Below are 16,637 nucleotides of genomic sequence, written 5' to 3' on the forward strand. Positions count from 1 at the left end.
CTGCCCAGCCATGCACACACGGCGTGCCAACCACCCCCATCCCTTCCCACCTTTCCGAGCCCCCGGGGCAACGCAAATCTTGAGTTTTACGTACATGAAACAAGGCACTCTCACTCACACTGCGTCTCGCTCGCCGCGCTCGATGTTCTACACCAAGTGTGCGAAGCTAGCTCGGTATGTCAACGGTCGCCTGGAGCCTCCGGGGACCCTGCAGCCGCTATACCAGGTGAGACGCGCGCCACACACGCGGAGGACGAGCAACTACGAGCAGTACGAATGTCATCGCGTAGACCACTGCGGACATTATTTTGACCCGTCACAGGTCACACACTCGACTATCCGTGAAGTGGGGCGTGGCCGAACCATGCGTGCCGAGCCCGCCTTAAATGTGTCGCGGCCCCGGATCAAGAGCCCGAGCCCGGCTAGCCGTTTGTGGTGCTTATGAGGGATGTCGGTTAAAAACGACGCACCGCCCCCCTACAGCCGCCCGGCTAACTTTTTCACTCAGCCAGACAGCTTTTGCAGGCAAGACGCTTGTCGCAGGCAGGTCTCTTCCAGACAGCTAGCCACCCAGCACCAGTCGTATGATGACGCCCGGTGCTGTCTTAACTGAGAAGGGGGGGAGAAGGGAGACGGAGGCGGGTGTGGGGGCCGACGAGAGCGGGCCTTGGTCAGACGCGGTCGGTGTTGTCAGACGTTGTTGCCACACACGTGCGCTCCGCGGAAGTTGTTGTAGCCGCTGTGATACGGTCTTGTTTAGTTGTTTTCTTGGTCTAGGCGGTTAGAAGTAAGGATACAGAAAGTAAGGGGCGCCGGGTGCTGACACGCACCGGCGCCGCACAGGCGGGCTCGGCTTGCAAGGACCGGGCACCAGAGGGCAGACGCTGTCTCACTCAACGCTGGCCTGTCCTGCGCACTCCACGATGTGGGAGCTAGAGGTGGGGAAGGAAGAATACCCTTTCGGGGGAGTCGGCTTGGCCGGGATTGGGGCACGGGGCCAGAGCAGGTGGGTCTTGAGGGTTAGGAGGAGAGAGAGGGAAAGAGAGGAAGGCTAGGGGAAGGCGACCCACAGAATGCTACCGGAACTTAGTTTAGGCCTAGCTGCGTCTCCGCTGGCTAGGGTTATCCGATGTCTTGACTTGTTTTTGCTTGACGAGACCCTCCCGCCGGTAGGGGCACAGGGAACTGGTCACGGCAGCGGCTAGGAGCCTGCTGCTAAGTCAGGCGTGCGCGGGCGACCTGGGACAGATTGCTTGACGCCGGAAAGGCCAGTTGCAGTGACGGCACAGCCGTCACTGATGGGGGAGGACCTGTAACGGAAACCTGTTTAGGTGGTTGGGGAAGATTGAACCTGCACACAAAAGAGAGAGGGGAAATGCCTGCGAGGGAGGGGACACCGACGCAGGCTAGTGCCTGCGACACGAAACACAATGGCAGAGCGCGGCCCTGCGTGTGCTGACAATAGCTGCTGACCTGGTTGCGCGTTCACAACTGCTGTCCTGATTACGGCACCGGATGGCACCACTGCAAGACGCCCGATCCCTGGGGCTACCTACACCCTTAACCTGATATCCCGACGTTATCCCAGTCAGTCCCTGCTTATCCCAGGGGGGAAACTCAACCCCCTTGTTACCTACGACACACCGACCCTACTGGCTGCGGGGCTCCTTGCCCGTCTTACGCGCGGGAGTCAACCCAGAGGCTGCGAGGCTCCTTTTACTCGCTAGGCCTGGGGCTTCGGGGACTTGCTGCCCTAGTGTGTGGGTGGGCCTCACAGAAGCACGATACCTCCTCCTTAATGCCTAAGACTGAGGGGAACGGAATGACCAAACGGTGAGGCCTTGAGAGGTGGGTGACAGAATCCACTGACCCACGACCACGCGGTGTAGCAGTTGACACGGGGGTATGCGACCCCAAACGTGGGCACCTGCGGTGCAACAGAAACTGAAGGGAAACCCTGCGGCCACCTACGGCCGGGGTGCGAACACAAACAACAAACAGGCAGACAGGCGGGAGGCAGAGAGCGTCCCACAATATAATCCCTCTACGTATAATAGCTGGTGCCCTTAAGATGGCAGGTGCACAGCTGACGACAGGTTGTTTACAGAACCCCACACGTTACCTCACGATAGGAGGCGGAGAGTGTGGGGGGTATAATAGCTGGCGCTTCCAAAGGTCTAGATCAGAGAGCTGCACTGGACGTTGCCGGGCTGGATGGCTGGGCGTTGTCGAGGCAGGGGAACTGTAGACCAGGTTGATTCACACACACGCACACGTTACACGGTCAGCCTGGCCGCAGATGGCCGGCTACAAAGTTGGTCCAGAGGGCTTGGTTCCCTCGTGCACACGTAACCTATTCAAAGCGTCACAACTGTCTTGGCAATACACTAACTATGACCACAGCGGTGGGCTTGCCAGGCCCGATTTTGTAAGAAGAGTTATTCTGTTTTGGTTAGGTAAGTCTTGAATACAACTCTACTGCTGGGTGACGAACACTGCGCCGGCAGCGCCTATATATACTTCCCTCAATGGGTCGTACGGCATTGGGACTTGCCGTTCAGGCCGAGGACGATGTCCTGTGGCCTGGCTGGCTTGCCCGGCCTGCCCTATGTCCTGCTTGGCCTGGCCGGCCTGAGTGGCCGCCAAGCCGCGCAGGCCATCTGCGCGGTGCACGCCTCCGCCAATCTCCCTGACGCACACATCACACCTTCACCTATCCTTCTACTCACATCGCCTCAGGCCTAGCGCCTTGAGGGCTCCTACATTCAGTCCGTTTCCTCAGGCCTGCGAGGCCCTCCGAAACATTCAGCCAGCGCGCTCAGGCGCGCCCTTAAGTCAAACACGCAAACACTTTGCACACCAACACACCTGGCCTTTCGCCAGCCCCTGCCTTGCCCGCCGCATGCCTAGGCCGCGCCCAGCTGTCGCTGTCCCGGCCTGGACCCTATTGCCGAGCCAGCCATTGCTGCTCATCAACCAGTAGCCTGAACATATCACCATATTCACCGTCGAATGCAGCCGACCCTTCGTCACCGACTGCGGCTTCGACCGCTTGCTCGGTCCGCAACCCTTCAGCGACTCTCTGCTCAAACTGCCTCCTACTCGTCACCCAATTTTGTATTGCAAACATAATACCAAATGCAATGCTTCGGGCCCTTGTCTTCGCCTCCGGCTCGCCATTCGTCTTTTGCCGACAGCTTACCGCACCGTTCCTCTACTCGCTTGCTTCTTGTCGTATATTGTAATAGCTCAACACGACCAATCTATATGCACGGGCCTTAGTGCTGCTTGACTGTCTGCTTCGCGGAATCCAGAATTCGCCCTGTCTCGCACGCCGTTGCTCTGTACAGTCCATTCGTATTTCCCCGCATAATCAACTTGATTGTAAACATGGTACAAAAGGGTACGGGCTCACGCCTCGCGTTCCAGGTTGGACCGACGTTGCGTGTGCCCGTCACTGCAGCGGCCGCACCCCTCGCACATCCCGACTTTCCGTGTCACCCCGTGCTAGAAACCAGCACTCATTGCTTTTGCACGTTGCTCATCAGCAAATTAGCGGGCCGCGTGGCTGGCGAGGGCTGGTACAAAACGTGTACCGGCGCGGACAGGAGGTGCCGCGTGCTTTGCACCTACAGGGATTTGGAATGAGGTACCACGGGCTCATGTGTGGAGTGGTGTGGACAGGGCGTGGCGGGCATGGCGTTGGCATACCCCTTTGCCAGTCCCGCTGGGCTTGCCAGGGTGCTGTTCATGTCGCCGGTACCCATCGTCACATCCCTTGCTCTATCAGGGGCTCAGCCCATTTTCCAGCTGTACAAAGCCGACACCCCTTACTTGTAACCCCTAGCGTCTCTCTCGCAGACGCAGGCCCCACACGCTGGCCAGCCGCCACCCGCAGCAAGCAGGAGCAGGGCCCCAAACTCTTAGATCCAGCCTGTGGTACAGCCCGTGGGTACAGCCTGTGTGTCAGGTTTGGCTGATTTGGATGCGGCAACGTCCCATTCGTCTTCAAGCTGGGGCTTTGGCCCCTTCAGACTTGTCCTTGTAGCGCTGTGTCTCCTCCTGCTGTGCCTAGGTTTGAACGGGGAAGGCAGCAGGGAGCTCCACCAGCTCCGCTGCCCCTGCTGCCAGCTGCTAAGTCGCCGCCAAGCCCGCCGCCGGCCGCCGCCCGCCCGCCCTCCTGCAAAAAGCGGTGTGATGCGCGTGTTCCGTACCGGTACACATGGTGGCATCAGCCGTCGGCTGCAGTGGTCACAGGCACCTCAATGCAAGGTCAAAGATGCTACGGTCAAAGCTGCATAGTCGATTGCCTGGTCCCTTGCAAACCCCAGCCGCAAACCCCACGCACCTTATTCGCGCCGGGGCCCTACGCGCCCTCCACACCCTCTGGCTGCCGCCTTCTTGGCTGCCCGGCACTTCCGCTGCCGGGCGGCCGCCTTGGACTGCGGGCAAGTGCCGCCGCACTTGGTGTGAGAGATCACCGCCACCTGCGCGTCGCTGGCACCCTGCACCGCCACTTTGCGCGCTGCCTCCGCGTATGCGGGCGTCTCACAGGCCGCTGAACGCTGCTGAACCTTCCACCGCCCAAAAATAGTATAATGTATGTTCTAGGACAGCTCCGACCAACCCCCAACTAACTCGTGTACGGCACCCCCACCCCCTCAGCCGTGACAGTCGGCGCGAGTGTGAGCAGGTAGTTGTACGGCGGCCCGGCTCGGAAGCTACCTGACTGTAGTGACGCACACGGGCAGTTGACGCTAGCCCTTTGAGCGTGGGGCGCCGGGGAGGTGTCGAGTATGGCAGGAGGCGAGAGAAATGCGTGGGGTGTTTGGGAACGTGACAAGGCACGCATGCGTGGCGCGGGAAATCCCGCACGGCCCCAACCCGAGTGTCCCTAGCCGATGCGCCTGCGCGTCGTAGCGGCATGGAGGCTCTGACGGGGCGTTACACGCCTATCAGCTCCCAAACGTACGGGGGCTCAGCCCATTTTCCAGCTGTACAAAGCTGACACCCCTTGTCTTGAACGGGACAAGTGGGCTGAGCTTGTCCGTGTGTATCAGTCTGAGGCCGACGTTTCGAAACGCCTCATCTCCTAGACAAAGCTGGAGTCGTTTGTACAAGCACCGCTCGCCAAGTTACGTCCAGTTACGTCCAGCTAAACTAAGCATGCTCGCATAGACGTCACTGAGTAGACCCCGGCAGGTATCAACCTGCGCGCCGGTGCCGCTTTGTGGGCGGCGCTGCGCTCTCCTCCTCCACGTGGCCCTTCTCGCCCGCCCCTGCGCTCCGCGAATGCGTGCCGCCACACCTGCTAGGCCCAGGGCAGATGGTGAGAGGCTCGGGGCCGTGACCGCTACCGCCACCACCACCGCCGCCACCACGACCGCCACCGCCACCACCACCGCCACCGCCACCACCACGACCGCCACCGCCACCACTGGTGCCCTCCACACCCTTGGAAGCACAGTACCGGTACGTTCGGTCTATCGCCCTGCCTCCTTCAGTATTGCACTGCAATCCGTGGCTCCATCCCCATCCCTTTTGCAGACTCTCGTTGCCTTCCAACACACATACTTGCTCCCCGTCGCCGCCGCCTTTAGTCGGCAGCACTAGCTATGTATACGATGTGTGCCGCCCTGCCTAGCGCCCGAGTCACTCTTCCCGCATCTATCTGCGTGACGACCGGTTCTCGGTGACGTCGTACCATGATTGGCAATTGAGTGCACAGCCCATGCTACAATCGATAGACTCCACCGCTCCAACATACCAGCTTCGTGTTACTGCCGCCATTGCTTCCTCCGCCTGCTGCCAACAACGGCGTACTCTGGCTGGCGGCCCCGTACATTACTTGTCCTGTCAACTAGCGTTGCAGTGCTTATAGCGCAGCAGTGTCCGGCTACGTACTACTGCATCAATCAAATACTACCGTACATCTAGCAGCACGGTTGCTCGCACCAGGGTCTAGGCTCGCTTCCCTGTCAGCTTGTGTGGTGCCGCGCCGCTGTGTTAAAGAGCACAAGGAAAACGTTGCGCAAAGACAGTGTATGCGCGCCGCTGTGTGTAGGCCCCACTACGAATTAATAGGCCCGGCTAGCTGCAGCAGCAGCCGCGAGCCACGGGTGCTTCAGCGCCTGAGCCACGGGTGCTTCAGCGCCTGCTCAGCGGTCAGACCACTGCTGCCGCCGGTGTCCTCCTCGACCGCCCGCATCAGTTTGTCCCGCAAGTCGACACCGGCTTCGCTGAGACTGAAGCTGCCGGCTCCGCACATGAGCTGCTCGGCCGTCATGCGCAGGTCGCTGGCCGCCCGGTACTTCTTGTCCAGCGGCAGGGTCCGGGGGCTCCAGTACCGCAGCGGGAAGGGGCTGCGGCTGCAGTCGCAGCCCTCGAGCCCCGCGAGCTCCAGGTCAATGAGCATCCAGCGGCCGTCCTCCGGAAGATAGATGACGTTGGCCCACCGCACGTCACGGTGCACGTAGCCTGCTTGTTGTTGCGGCGCATGTGGTAATGCAAGCGTGGGCACGCGCACTGCACACACGAACATGCCTAACTCGCAATTCTGGTCAGCAACAAAGCAAGCACGTGTCAGTGGCACACGTCTGACTGGCTATCAAGATGGCACTGATAATGATAAGCGCTGGGTGCAAGTCAAGGAATCTACCGCGCCCGTGCCCTGAGATGCGTACATACCTTCGGCATGCAGCGCCGCTAGGCCACGAAGCACGCCCGCCACCGCCGCCGCCAGCTCTTCCTCGTTGTCAGGGGGCCCGGTGCAGGGGGTGCCCAGCGGCGCCAGGTGCACCACGTAAGTGCCGTCCGCATCCAGACGCGGGGGCTTGCAGGCCTTGATGATGGCGTGCCGGTGCTGCGGGCTCTGGAGCCTCTCATACAGCTTTTCCAGCAGCTCAAAGCTCACGTACCGCTCGTGTATTTCTCGATACTGCGGGATGGCCTTGCGGACGTAGCCTGGGCGCACATCAAACGTAGAATAAGTACAGCAAACAGGTGACATCATCCGGCGGTGACGTGCGGGCTGCAGGACACGCGCAGGACCATCATGAGTGAGCCATCAGCACATCATCATCCCTCTTTCAATGTCAATCCACGCACCAGGGTGGAAGCTGACGTGGCTGCCCGCGGACTCGATGCTCTGGCCGATGGCAAACTCCGGCGCCGGTTGCCCGCTTTCTGCGTAGTCCTCCAGCAGGCGCCAGATGTTGAATGTGGCGGTCACCGCCGCCCGCCGCCCCTCCCAGTCGCTCAGGTCGAGGACATTGCTGATGGGCTCAGCATGCGCATGCCGCCGACTGGCGCTACCACTGCCGCTGCTGCCCCGGCCGCGGCCGCTGCCACCGCCGCTGCCTTTGCCACCAGTGTTATCACTGCGGGTGCGTGCAATTATGTCGACTCAAATGTTGGGACCGACAATGCGACCCTCTGTCACGGCAATAGGCGCCCTTGTTGTCCCAGTGCTGAATTAAAGTGCTGGCTGAGGCATGGTCTCGCACGCTGGCAACGGAACCTCGTCCAACCTCCTTTGGTCCCCAAGCAGCGCCACGACCAATGGCTATCTATGGGAATGTCTTTACGCCTGGCATGCACACTTACGACGGCGCCGGCTTGAGGCAGAAGAACTGCGGCAGGCATGAGCGAATGAGGATCGAGTTACTAGTGTCCTAGAAGGACTCACGAATAATGTATACAGGTCATGAGGCAACAGGGAGACGCAAGCACCGGATCAGCTGCACATACGTGTGCCTGTCTGTTGATACATATAGTGCTCCGCAAACATGCATCAACAGGTGCAGCAGCAGAAAGCCGCAGAACGGTTGCATGCTCAGGCTTACCTGAATACGGCTACCGGCAGCCGCGTACGCCAGCATGCACGGGCGCTGCACGGTAGGCAGCAGCCCCGAAGCCCACGCCTCCGTTGTGTGCGAAGTCAGCTCATCCACCGCGAGGCGCAGGTCGCCCAGGGCCGCCTTCTCCTGCCCCTTGAACAGCAGCGCCTTCTTCACCCATACCATGAAGGCCGGCCGCTGCAGCCGCACTGTTACAAAGAGGGACACTACTTTATTCCTCCTGTGCGTCTGCTACAGGTGGGCGGACCCAAGCGCAGCAGATCATCCAGTGGTTGCTGACACCGACCGACGCACAGCCACGCACGCGCATGTTCACCCGACCCCCCGCGCCAGCCACATACCGTCGTCCATACAATCGTACTTGCCTGTGGCTCCACTGGCACCGCAACGTTCCGGTCCATTTCCAGCCAGGCCGCCTTCCGGTGCTTCGCAATCAGCCACAATGTGCGCTCCAGCAGCCGGTGGGTGAGGAATGCAGTGTACATCTCCGAGCTGCAGCCAGCGCCGGCGGGCTTGAGGTTATCGCACACGGTGCTGTACACGTGCATGGCTAGCTCGTCAGGAGCGGCCTGCAGCAGTGCGGAGGAGCGGGGTGGGGTGGGGTAACGAGGTAGCCGTCGATGTACATGGGCGTTGTGTGTTCATCAAAGGAGGGGGCGGGGTCAAGTCAGCACCAATCCCGTCGATTGGGACCCTGTGGGACGGCATCCGTTTAAGGAAGGACAGGGGGTTTCAGTTATGAAATAGTGTATACTATGCCTTGGCAGTCAGCAGTACCGAGAACGTCGGCTGCTGCACGCTATGACCAAGTGCGGGAAATAACGATGTCCATCGGGACCGATACTACTGCTGGGTCGGTCGGACAAAAGCTGTCTACAACTGACACTTTGCTTGATACTGCAGTGCTACACGCGAGACGGTCGTGTCAAGGGGTGAACACACAGCAGCCGTTTGTATCACTCGATTGTGCCGTCGGCTCCAAACGCGCAACTACGCTGGACCCTGCCCAGGTAACACACATGGGAAGCGCCACCCATTCTGTGCACGAACCTGCTGCGTCTCGGGCACCAGATTGTGTCGCAAGCCCGGCAGTTGGGCAGCTAAAGGCGGCAGGGGCAGACCTGGTGTCACAGGCGTGGCCAAGCACTGCCACAGCGCCTCAACATTCCCATGCAGCAGCAGCTGGCACAGCGTGCCACGGCCACCGGCGGGGGTCTTCAGGCAGTCCTCCAGGTATGCAGCGGTTGGGTCCTCTGCAAGGAGCAGCAATGACAGTGGCTGTTACGATTTGAATAGTAGAGATCCCTCGAGACGACCCTCGTTCTGTTAACACCGCAGACACACGCACCACGCGTTGCCAGCCCGACAAGCAGGGGAGGGCAAAGTTCCGGGAAACGTAAGTAAGCCCGCATGTATTCAGCTGATCTGAGAAAACGTGGATGCCCTCCAAAACACAACTGGACGATTAGGGGCCTAGGACCCTATAGTGACCTAGTGTCCACTGTTTAGACAAATAGCATAAGTATTGCAGCTTAGCCTTTAACCCGAAGCGTACAACTATTACTGAACTTGCGCTCGGAATTCGCCAAAATCAGTTGAGCATGTGTCTTCTTTCTTTGCGTTCTTTGCGTCACGCATGCAGCCATGTTCTTGCTATATCCTAATATCCACTGTGCGCAACTTGGCGTATGGACTTGGAGACGGCTTGGGTGCCGCTAGGGCGATGGCCTGTAGGGGGCCCTGGGGATGTAGGGACTCCCTCGGGGGCTAGGGGCGCTAGGGGTTGGGGCCTGTAGGGGGCGCTGGGGCCGCTGGGCCCGCTGAAAGCGATGTAGGCGGTGGAATTGTTGGGGCCGCTGGGGGCGGTGGGGGCGGTGGGGGCGGTGGGGGGGGTGGAAGCGCTGGGGGCAGTGGGGGCGGTGGGGGCGGTGGGAGCGCTGGGGGCAGTGGGGGCGGTGGGGGCAGTGGGGGCGGTGGGGGCGGTGGGAGCGGTGGGGGTGTTGGGGGTGTTGAGGGCGGTGGGGGTGTTTGAGGTGCTGGGGGCGGTGGGGGTGTTGGGGGCGGTGGGGGCGGTGGGAGCGGTGGGGGCGGTGGGAGCGGTGGGGGTGTTGGGGGTGTTGAGGGCGGTGGGGGTGTTTGTGGTGCTGGGGGCGGTGGGGGTGTTGGGGGCGGTGGGGGCAGTGGGGGCGGCGGGGGCGGTGGGGGCAGTGGGGGCGGTGGGGGCGGTGGGGGCGGTGGGGGCGGTGGGGGCGGTGGGAGCGGTGGGGGTGTTGGGGGTGTTGAGGGCGGTAGGGGTGTTGGTGGTGTTGGGGGCGGTGGGCGCGGTGGGGGCAGTGGGGGCAGTAGGCGCGGTGGGGGCGGTGGGGGCAGTGGGGGCAGTGGTGGCGGTGGTGGCGGTGGGGGTGTTGGGGGTGCAGCACCCTAGTATCCCTAAAGATAGAGCATTAGGGAACTAATACCCTAATTGTCCAACCCTCCTCCAGAATGCCTGCAAAAACGGAATCCAAATGAAAACTTACCGGTGCGTGGTGACCCGGTTTTGCGGTCGTAGCTGGGCTAAGCTTTAGTTGTTAACATATTTTGGCACAAGTTGACACTCAGGCGACACTTTCCCCCTTCCTGGCCTTCCCCTGTGCGATTCCCGCTTCCCCCTCCCAACCCGCTTTGAAGATATTCATTGGTCGGAAGGGCAACTGGTCGCCTTTGGGACTCGCACAGGTGTGCCCACGATTGCAAGCTACCTCATCCGCGCTCTTTGCGGTAGCTCTGGTGCTGAGGCCCTGAGCCAGTCCCTAGGCCAGACTTCAAACTCACCAGCGCTAGCCGTGCTTCTCGCGCCGCCGTCACCCAACGAGGCTGCACGGAGCGGTCAGGGGACACACGAGTCGCACGTCAGAGTGTGCAAATGCGACGCGAAATGCGCGTTCACTAACTGCCAACGTCGTCTTCCCAACGTGTATGCCACAGCACGCCTCAAGCACGAGCTCTCCAACCACCCCAGCGCCGCTTCCCGAGCCTCCCGCATACCGCATTCGGCATAACGCATACCGCATTCGGCATAACGCATACCGTAGCGCGCAACAAGAACCCCAACTCTGGCAGGAATGGAGGTTCAGACGAAACCTGCGCACCTTGCAGCCTCGATATATGGTCGACAAGGCCAAGCGGCAGCCCAGCGGCTATAAGGCTCTCGTGCCTGGCATCCTGCAGGCCGCGGACGCTGCGATAATAGTTGTCCCACAATTTGTCCAGAAAGATGTCGTCGAAGAGCGTCAGGTCAGCTCCACAGGCTCGAAGGGCTGTGCGCAGCTGCTCCCGCTGCTGCGCCCGGTCCTCGTCCATCTGCGAGTTGGCTGTGTCGGGAAGGAACTAGACAACTCGGCGCAAAGTTGGGATTGGCACGGGCGGTCCCGCCTAATAAACTAGCCTTTAAACAACATGGATGAGGTATAATGAGAAGGGCGGGAAAGCTCGATGATATTAGGATACTTGCTGTTTGCGGTGGAGCTTGAAGCCTACTTTGGTGGGGCTGGGATGGGCAGACACCCGAGATACCCGACCTTGACTCAAGCCCCCCAATAGCATATCTGGGACTCTGTCCCCCCGGGCGATGCGTTACTGTCCAGGGGGGCTAGCGGTCGCATCGTGGTGATGTTCCCAGATGACGTTGCCTCTCCGCCCCCGGGCAGTGGGGGCGCTGGGGGTGTTGGGGGCGGTGGGGGTGTTGGGGGCGGTGGGGGCAGTGGGGGCGGTGGGGGTGTTGGGGGCAGTGGGGGTGTTGGGGGCGGTGGGGGCAGTGGGGGCGGTGGGGGTGTTGGGGGCGGTGGCGGCGGTGGGGGCGGTGGGGGCGGTGGGGGCGCTGGGGGCGCTGGGGGTGTTGGGGGTGTTGGGGGCGGTGGGGGCGGTGGGGGCAGTGGGGGCGGTGGGGGTGTTGGGGGCAGTGGGGGTGTTGGGGGCGGTGGGGGCGCTGGGGGCGGTGGGGGTGTTGGGGGTGTTGGGGGTGTTGGGGGCGCTGGGGGCGGTGGGGGTGTTGGGGGTGTTGGGGGTGTGGGGGGCGGTGGGGGCGCTGGGGGCAGTGGGGGCGGTGGGGGCAATAGTCGATAGGCGAGGGTTTAGGGCGTTAGGGCCTCAGACGGAGGACGTGGCGTGGGCTCAGCCCACTTTTCCCTTGCGAGGGAAAGCCACCTTTCTGGTCCGCCCCCGCCGTCCCGCCCACCCAATCAACACGCCCTTGCCCTGGGCCCGGTCCTGGATTTATAGCGGACTTCTGCTGCTGCAATTTATGACCGCCACGTTGGCCAGCCAGGCCAAGTCCCCATGCCTCGAGCGGCCTTGTCCCCTCAGGGGCTATGTATTTCATGTTACGGTAGTTGCCTGCCACATTGATTGGGGGCTCCACGTTGGTACCTTTGGGGTGTTGGTTCTAAGTGGCAGGTTGCCTGGACCTAGGCACCTACACCGTGCAGGATAGGTGTGTGATGGGACAGTGGTAAGGCAAGTTGGCAAAGTCCCGTAGGGTGCAGCTGATTCCCACCGTGCAGGATAGGTAGAACAAGATGGAGTCATGGAGACTCGGCTGGTGCCCCATGTGCAGGCATGCGGTGCGGCCCTGTCTCACAAATGTCCCGTGGTTTGGCAGGATGCCCAAGTAAGGCGGGGCTGAGCTACGGCCGACCTCGCGAGCATGCACCAGCAGGGGTTTGTTTGAGACATTAATTGAGACTTGTCAACAGGATTGCGTTACAGAGGTCGTGTCGGCGGTCAGGGTGCTTCGTATTGGGCATGGTGGAAACAACCCGATTGCGCCAGGGGCCTGCCAAGGCCTGATGCCAAGGTCGCCCGAGCTGCTGGCCGCTTTACGTCGCCGCTGTCCAACAGCAATCCGACCGACCAGCCAGCAGAGGCCGCCTCATCAGCTGCACCCTACGGGACCTCGCCAACCTGCCTTGAACCCTGTCCCATCACACAGCCAGCAGAGGCCGCCTCATACGCGCATCCCAGTACACGCGTTTGGCTGCTGGAGCTCACACTCCATCAGCGCTCACTGTGGCACACCCCTGCCGGGGTTCCGCGCTTCCACACCCAGCCACCCAGCCGCATTTGAGCGGTTCCGATTCCTCGTAGGGCCAGCCAGCCAGCCAGCCAGCCAGCCAGCCTGTCATACCCGTCAGCCGCCACCACATCGCCAGCACCAGCACCACCATCAGCGTGGCTGCCGCGCCTGTCTACCGGGGGTTGCGCGCAATCTCCACTTGTAGCCGGCGGCCGCTCCACTCGCGTCCGTGCATGTCGCGCGCCGCCTGCAGTGATCGGTGGAAGTTGCGTTATAGAAAGGACCCGTCCATACCCCGCTACGCGGAATGTAGGAACGGAGCAATGGGGACATGACAATCGGCACACATCGCACGGTTGCTCAGGCTTCCGGCAGGTCCCCTGCCCTCCATGTCTTGGCAGCGCACGTACGTAGCGTATCAGCGCCCCAGCCTACTCGTGCGTGTCCAGTCTGGTCTCGCGCAACAGCTTCACCAGTCACCCTTGCAAACGTCATCCTTGCAAGCCCCCTGTCCTGATACGGTGGCCCGCGGGCCCCACAATACGTACCCCGTACACCAGACGAACGCACAGGAATCCCGGGCCGCCGCCACCTTGCCCCCCCCAACCACCACCTTGCGCCCCTCCTCCGCTATGGGTTCGGGTTTGGCAATGATTCATTGGGCTTGGAAAGAACTTCCCTCCCACCACCCATTGTGCCCCCCGCCCTGTGCACTCACCCTCTCCGCCTCGTCTGTGCTGCTCATGCCCACGAACGCAAAGCCGCGGCTCTGGCCGCTGAAGGGGTTGCGCACCACGCGCGCCTCCTTGACGCGCCCGAACTCGCTGAACTTGCGCTCCAGTTCCTAAAGTGTGTGATTTAAGGCGTGGTATGGTGACGTGTGGTTTGAACGTTTGTGAGGTACGGTATAAACGTGTGGTGTTGCGTGGTGATGTGTGGCGCCTTGAAAACGCGCAGAAATGCAAACGGTGTGTTCGACAGGCAAGCTCAGTTCCCAAAACGGCACAAAAAAGAAAAGTGCTTGTGGCGCACGCACCGATGGCGCGGTGCAAGGGAAGCACGGCACAGCACATCATCGTGGCCTTAGGTCCTTAGGACAAGCATACATCAAGCAGCTGCGGCAGCGTCGCGGCCAGAACCGTATCACGCGCACACAACTGCAAACCCCTCCCCTGCCGTCCCCATCCCACTCCCTCCGTCTCTCACACCCTCCTGTCTTCCTCCACCTCCCCTTCCCCTCCCCTTCCCCTCCCCTCCCCCGCCGGCCCTCTCACCCGCTCTGACACGCGGAAGTCTATGCCGGACACGAACAACTGCGTGCCCGGCCGCGGCGGCGTGCGGTCGGCGGGCGGCAGTCCGTAGCGCACCGGAGAGCGCGAGTCCCTGGCGGCATGACGGGTTGGCATGCACCGGGAACTCGCATTGTCGAGCAAAAGGAGCAGAGCACCGGGTACGGCGGGCAACAGCAGGGGGTGTGGGTGGGGGACACGGGATGGCTTGATGCCACGAGAGAGCCAGACATGCCACAAGTCTGCTGGCTGCGAAATGTGCCAGAGTGCAGCAGCCTGATGCATGCGCCATGCTGTCTGCTTCTTTAAAAAGACCAGTGCGGTAGCAGCAGCGTGACCGTGCATGCCGAGCAGGGCCGCATTCGATAACCCCGGATGCGGGAAGCTGCGAGTCTGGCCCTGACATCCGCTGCAGCAGGTTCATTCAGTTGCATCGACAGCCGGCCGCACCTGCGCCGGGGTGACCGCGACCTGGAGCGCCGCCTGTCCCTGCAGGCAAGCACACAGTCCGGGCGGGCGGGCGGGAGGGCTGTGTTTGCAGATGCGTATCCAAGCTAAGTGCTGCAGGCGGCGGCGGCAGAGGCCTTTCAGGCGCACCCGCATGTGACGATGGTGCCAGGAGTGGTCCGGGAAGGACCTCAGGAGGCAACAGCCGGTCCACATGCATACGCAACCCTTACCCACCCGCCAAACCTTCGCACACTCCCCGCCGCACCTGCTCCTCGAGCGGCTCCGCCTGCGGTCCCGGTCCCGCTCCCGTTCCCGGTCCCGATCCCGATCTAGGACCCGGTCGCGAGAGCGCGAGCGAGAGCGGCGCTCTGTCCGGCGCTCGCGGTCCCGGCGGTCCCCGCCCTCTGGGGCGCGCTCGGGCGACCGCCGAGGGGGCGAGCGGCTGCGCCGGCGCGCTGGCGATCGCGAGCGACGGACTGGCGAAGCCCGCCTTGGCGAGGCTGACCGGTACCGCTCCTGTGCGTATGAAAGCGCGTTCATTCAGGGTCCATTGAGTTTCATCATGGAGACCGCAAGGCCACTTCATACTATTACAAACATCATATTTGATGGTTTCAACAAAACCAAGGCGAGGCTACGCCGGTGCTGGACAAATAACTTGCACACCTCGCGGCCCCGGTCTTCCCGGTCCCTATCCGGCGAGCGATCCATGTGTGCTATAATGTTAATGAAGCCAGGTGCACATGCAAGCATAGACTTGACCGGCGGCTCTGCCTCAGTGGGATGGGTTTCGCGTGCGTGTGTGGCACTGGGGCGTGTCGTCCCTCATTCCCTCAGGCCTAAACCCTTCCGAACTTACCCCTAACTCCTGTGTTGCCCTTTTGCCCGCCCGTTGTGACCCTGTGCGCCCCCCACCCGTCACTCCCCATGCGCACATGCACCGAGTGCAGGGAAGGTGTGTCTGGTAGGGATTCACGCCCTTCGAGAGTCCCACCAGAGTTGCAACGGGATGCTGACAGCGTATTCATTTTGTCCGGAGTCCTGAGTTAAAAGTGAACTAGCTTGCAGAGTTGTAGCAGCCTCATGGAGTAACCCAGACGTCAGGGGCGCTCAGAGCGGCGGGATGCATTTGCGTGCGGAAGAATGCTGAGGACGCGAGAGCCAGTAGAGCACCATAGAGAACGTCTCTCCTTTCCCACCGCCGATGTTCATATTACATGCTGGACTCTTTGTTGGTTACATGATTTATCTCTTCACACGGCAGCACCGGAGCCCCCGACTCATTGGCTGACAAGTTCAGCGGAGGCATGGTAGCGCCCGGCTGCATCTCAGCAAGGCCCTACCACAACACCCCACGCCCAAACCCCGCACACCGTATCCTTGTTGCACGGGATGTCATTAGTGCTTATCGCACGGGCGCACTTATCATGGCGCCCTTTACCTATCTAGGAGCTAAACAAAGTTCTAGCATCGCAGCCCATGCAAAACCCCTCACACCGTACCCTTCATTCTGCGCGGCTATGCCATGTGGCCAATCCCCATATACCTGGCTGCCCCTCTCACCCGCGACGCATGCCAAAATACAAAGCATCCATGCAACAGCACCCCTGCACCTACCCATGCGCCTCCACCCGCCACCAAGCCTGCCGCCCACCCATGCGGCCCCCCACCCCCGCGCCCTCACCCATCTACCCCTGCACCCTTGCCCCTGCCCCCCTTTCGCATCGGATTCGGTTCAGTTTGGGCTGGCATTTACCCCCCCCCCCGCCTCCACTCTACCCGCCAATTGTGATCATGGGCCTGTTGGGCAGCGCCGCCAGCTCGAACATGCCGGCGTGCGCCGCCCGCTTGCGCCGCACCGCCGCGCCGATGATGAGGCGCAGGTCGTCGTCGGAGGCGCCGCCGCGGAGCGCGTCGCGCAGGCTGACCTCGCTGGAGCCGAACAGGCACACCTGCGGGTTTGGGGTTGGGGTTGGGGGTGGGTGG

At 61.7% G+C, this 16,637-nt stretch overlaps 3 protein-coding genes across 3 annotated transcripts in view; all 3 read right to left on the reverse strand.

The window, feature by feature from the left end:
* Nucleotides 1-5,106: 5,106 nt before the first annotated feature.
* CHLRE_13g602800v5 (uncharacterized protein) lies at nt 5,107-12,540 on the reverse strand. Its single transcript, XM_043069809.1, has 10 exons — nt 12,267-12,540; nt 10,991-11,286; nt 10,674-10,715; nt 8,910-9,112; nt 8,225-8,428; nt 7,845-8,036; nt 7,606-7,631; nt 7,108-7,379; nt 6,688-6,963; nt 5,107-6,477 (listed from the first exon to the last, which is right to left on the reverse strand). The coding sequence occupies exons 2-10, from the start codon at nt 11,199-11,201 to the stop codon at nt 6,125-6,127; spliced, it is 1,779 nt and encodes a 592-aa protein (XP_042917773.1). The 5' UTR covers nt 11,202-11,286; nt 12,267-12,540; the 3' UTR covers nt 5,107-6,124.
* Nucleotides 12,541-12,586: 46 nt separating this feature from the next.
* Nucleotides 12,587-15,800, reverse strand: CHLRE_13g602850v5 (uncharacterized protein). Its single transcript, XM_043069810.1, has 6 exons — nt 15,318-15,800; nt 14,917-15,167; nt 14,652-14,690; nt 14,187-14,295; nt 13,631-13,756; nt 12,587-13,159 (listed from the first exon to the last, which is right to left on the reverse strand). The coding sequence occupies exons 1-6, from the start codon at nt 15,360-15,362 to the stop codon at nt 13,085-13,087; spliced, it is 645 nt and encodes a 214-aa protein (XP_042917774.1). The 5' UTR covers nt 15,363-15,800; the 3' UTR covers nt 12,587-13,084.
* Nucleotides 15,801-15,852: 52 nt separating this feature from the next.
* Nucleotides 15,853-16,637, reverse strand: part of CHLRE_13g602901v5 (uncharacterized protein) — a 5,508-nt gene continuing 4,723 nt past the window's right edge. Inside the window, exon 8 of the mRNA XM_043069811.1 lies at nt 15,853-16,603. Within this exon, the coding sequence (XP_042917775.1) occupies nt 16,427-16,603 (177 nt within the window). The 3' untranslated portion in view covers nt 15,853-16,426. The remainder of the gene's footprint in view (nt 16,604-16,637) is intronic.

Source organism: Chlamydomonas reinhardtii, chromosome 13, assembly GCF_000002595.2.
Source record: "Chlamydomonas reinhardtii strain CC-503 cw92 mt+ chromosome 13, whole genome shotgun sequence".
NCBI classification, from domain to species: Eukaryota; Viridiplantae; Chlorophyta; class Chlorophyceae; order Chlamydomonadales; family Chlamydomonadaceae; genus Chlamydomonas; species Chlamydomonas reinhardtii.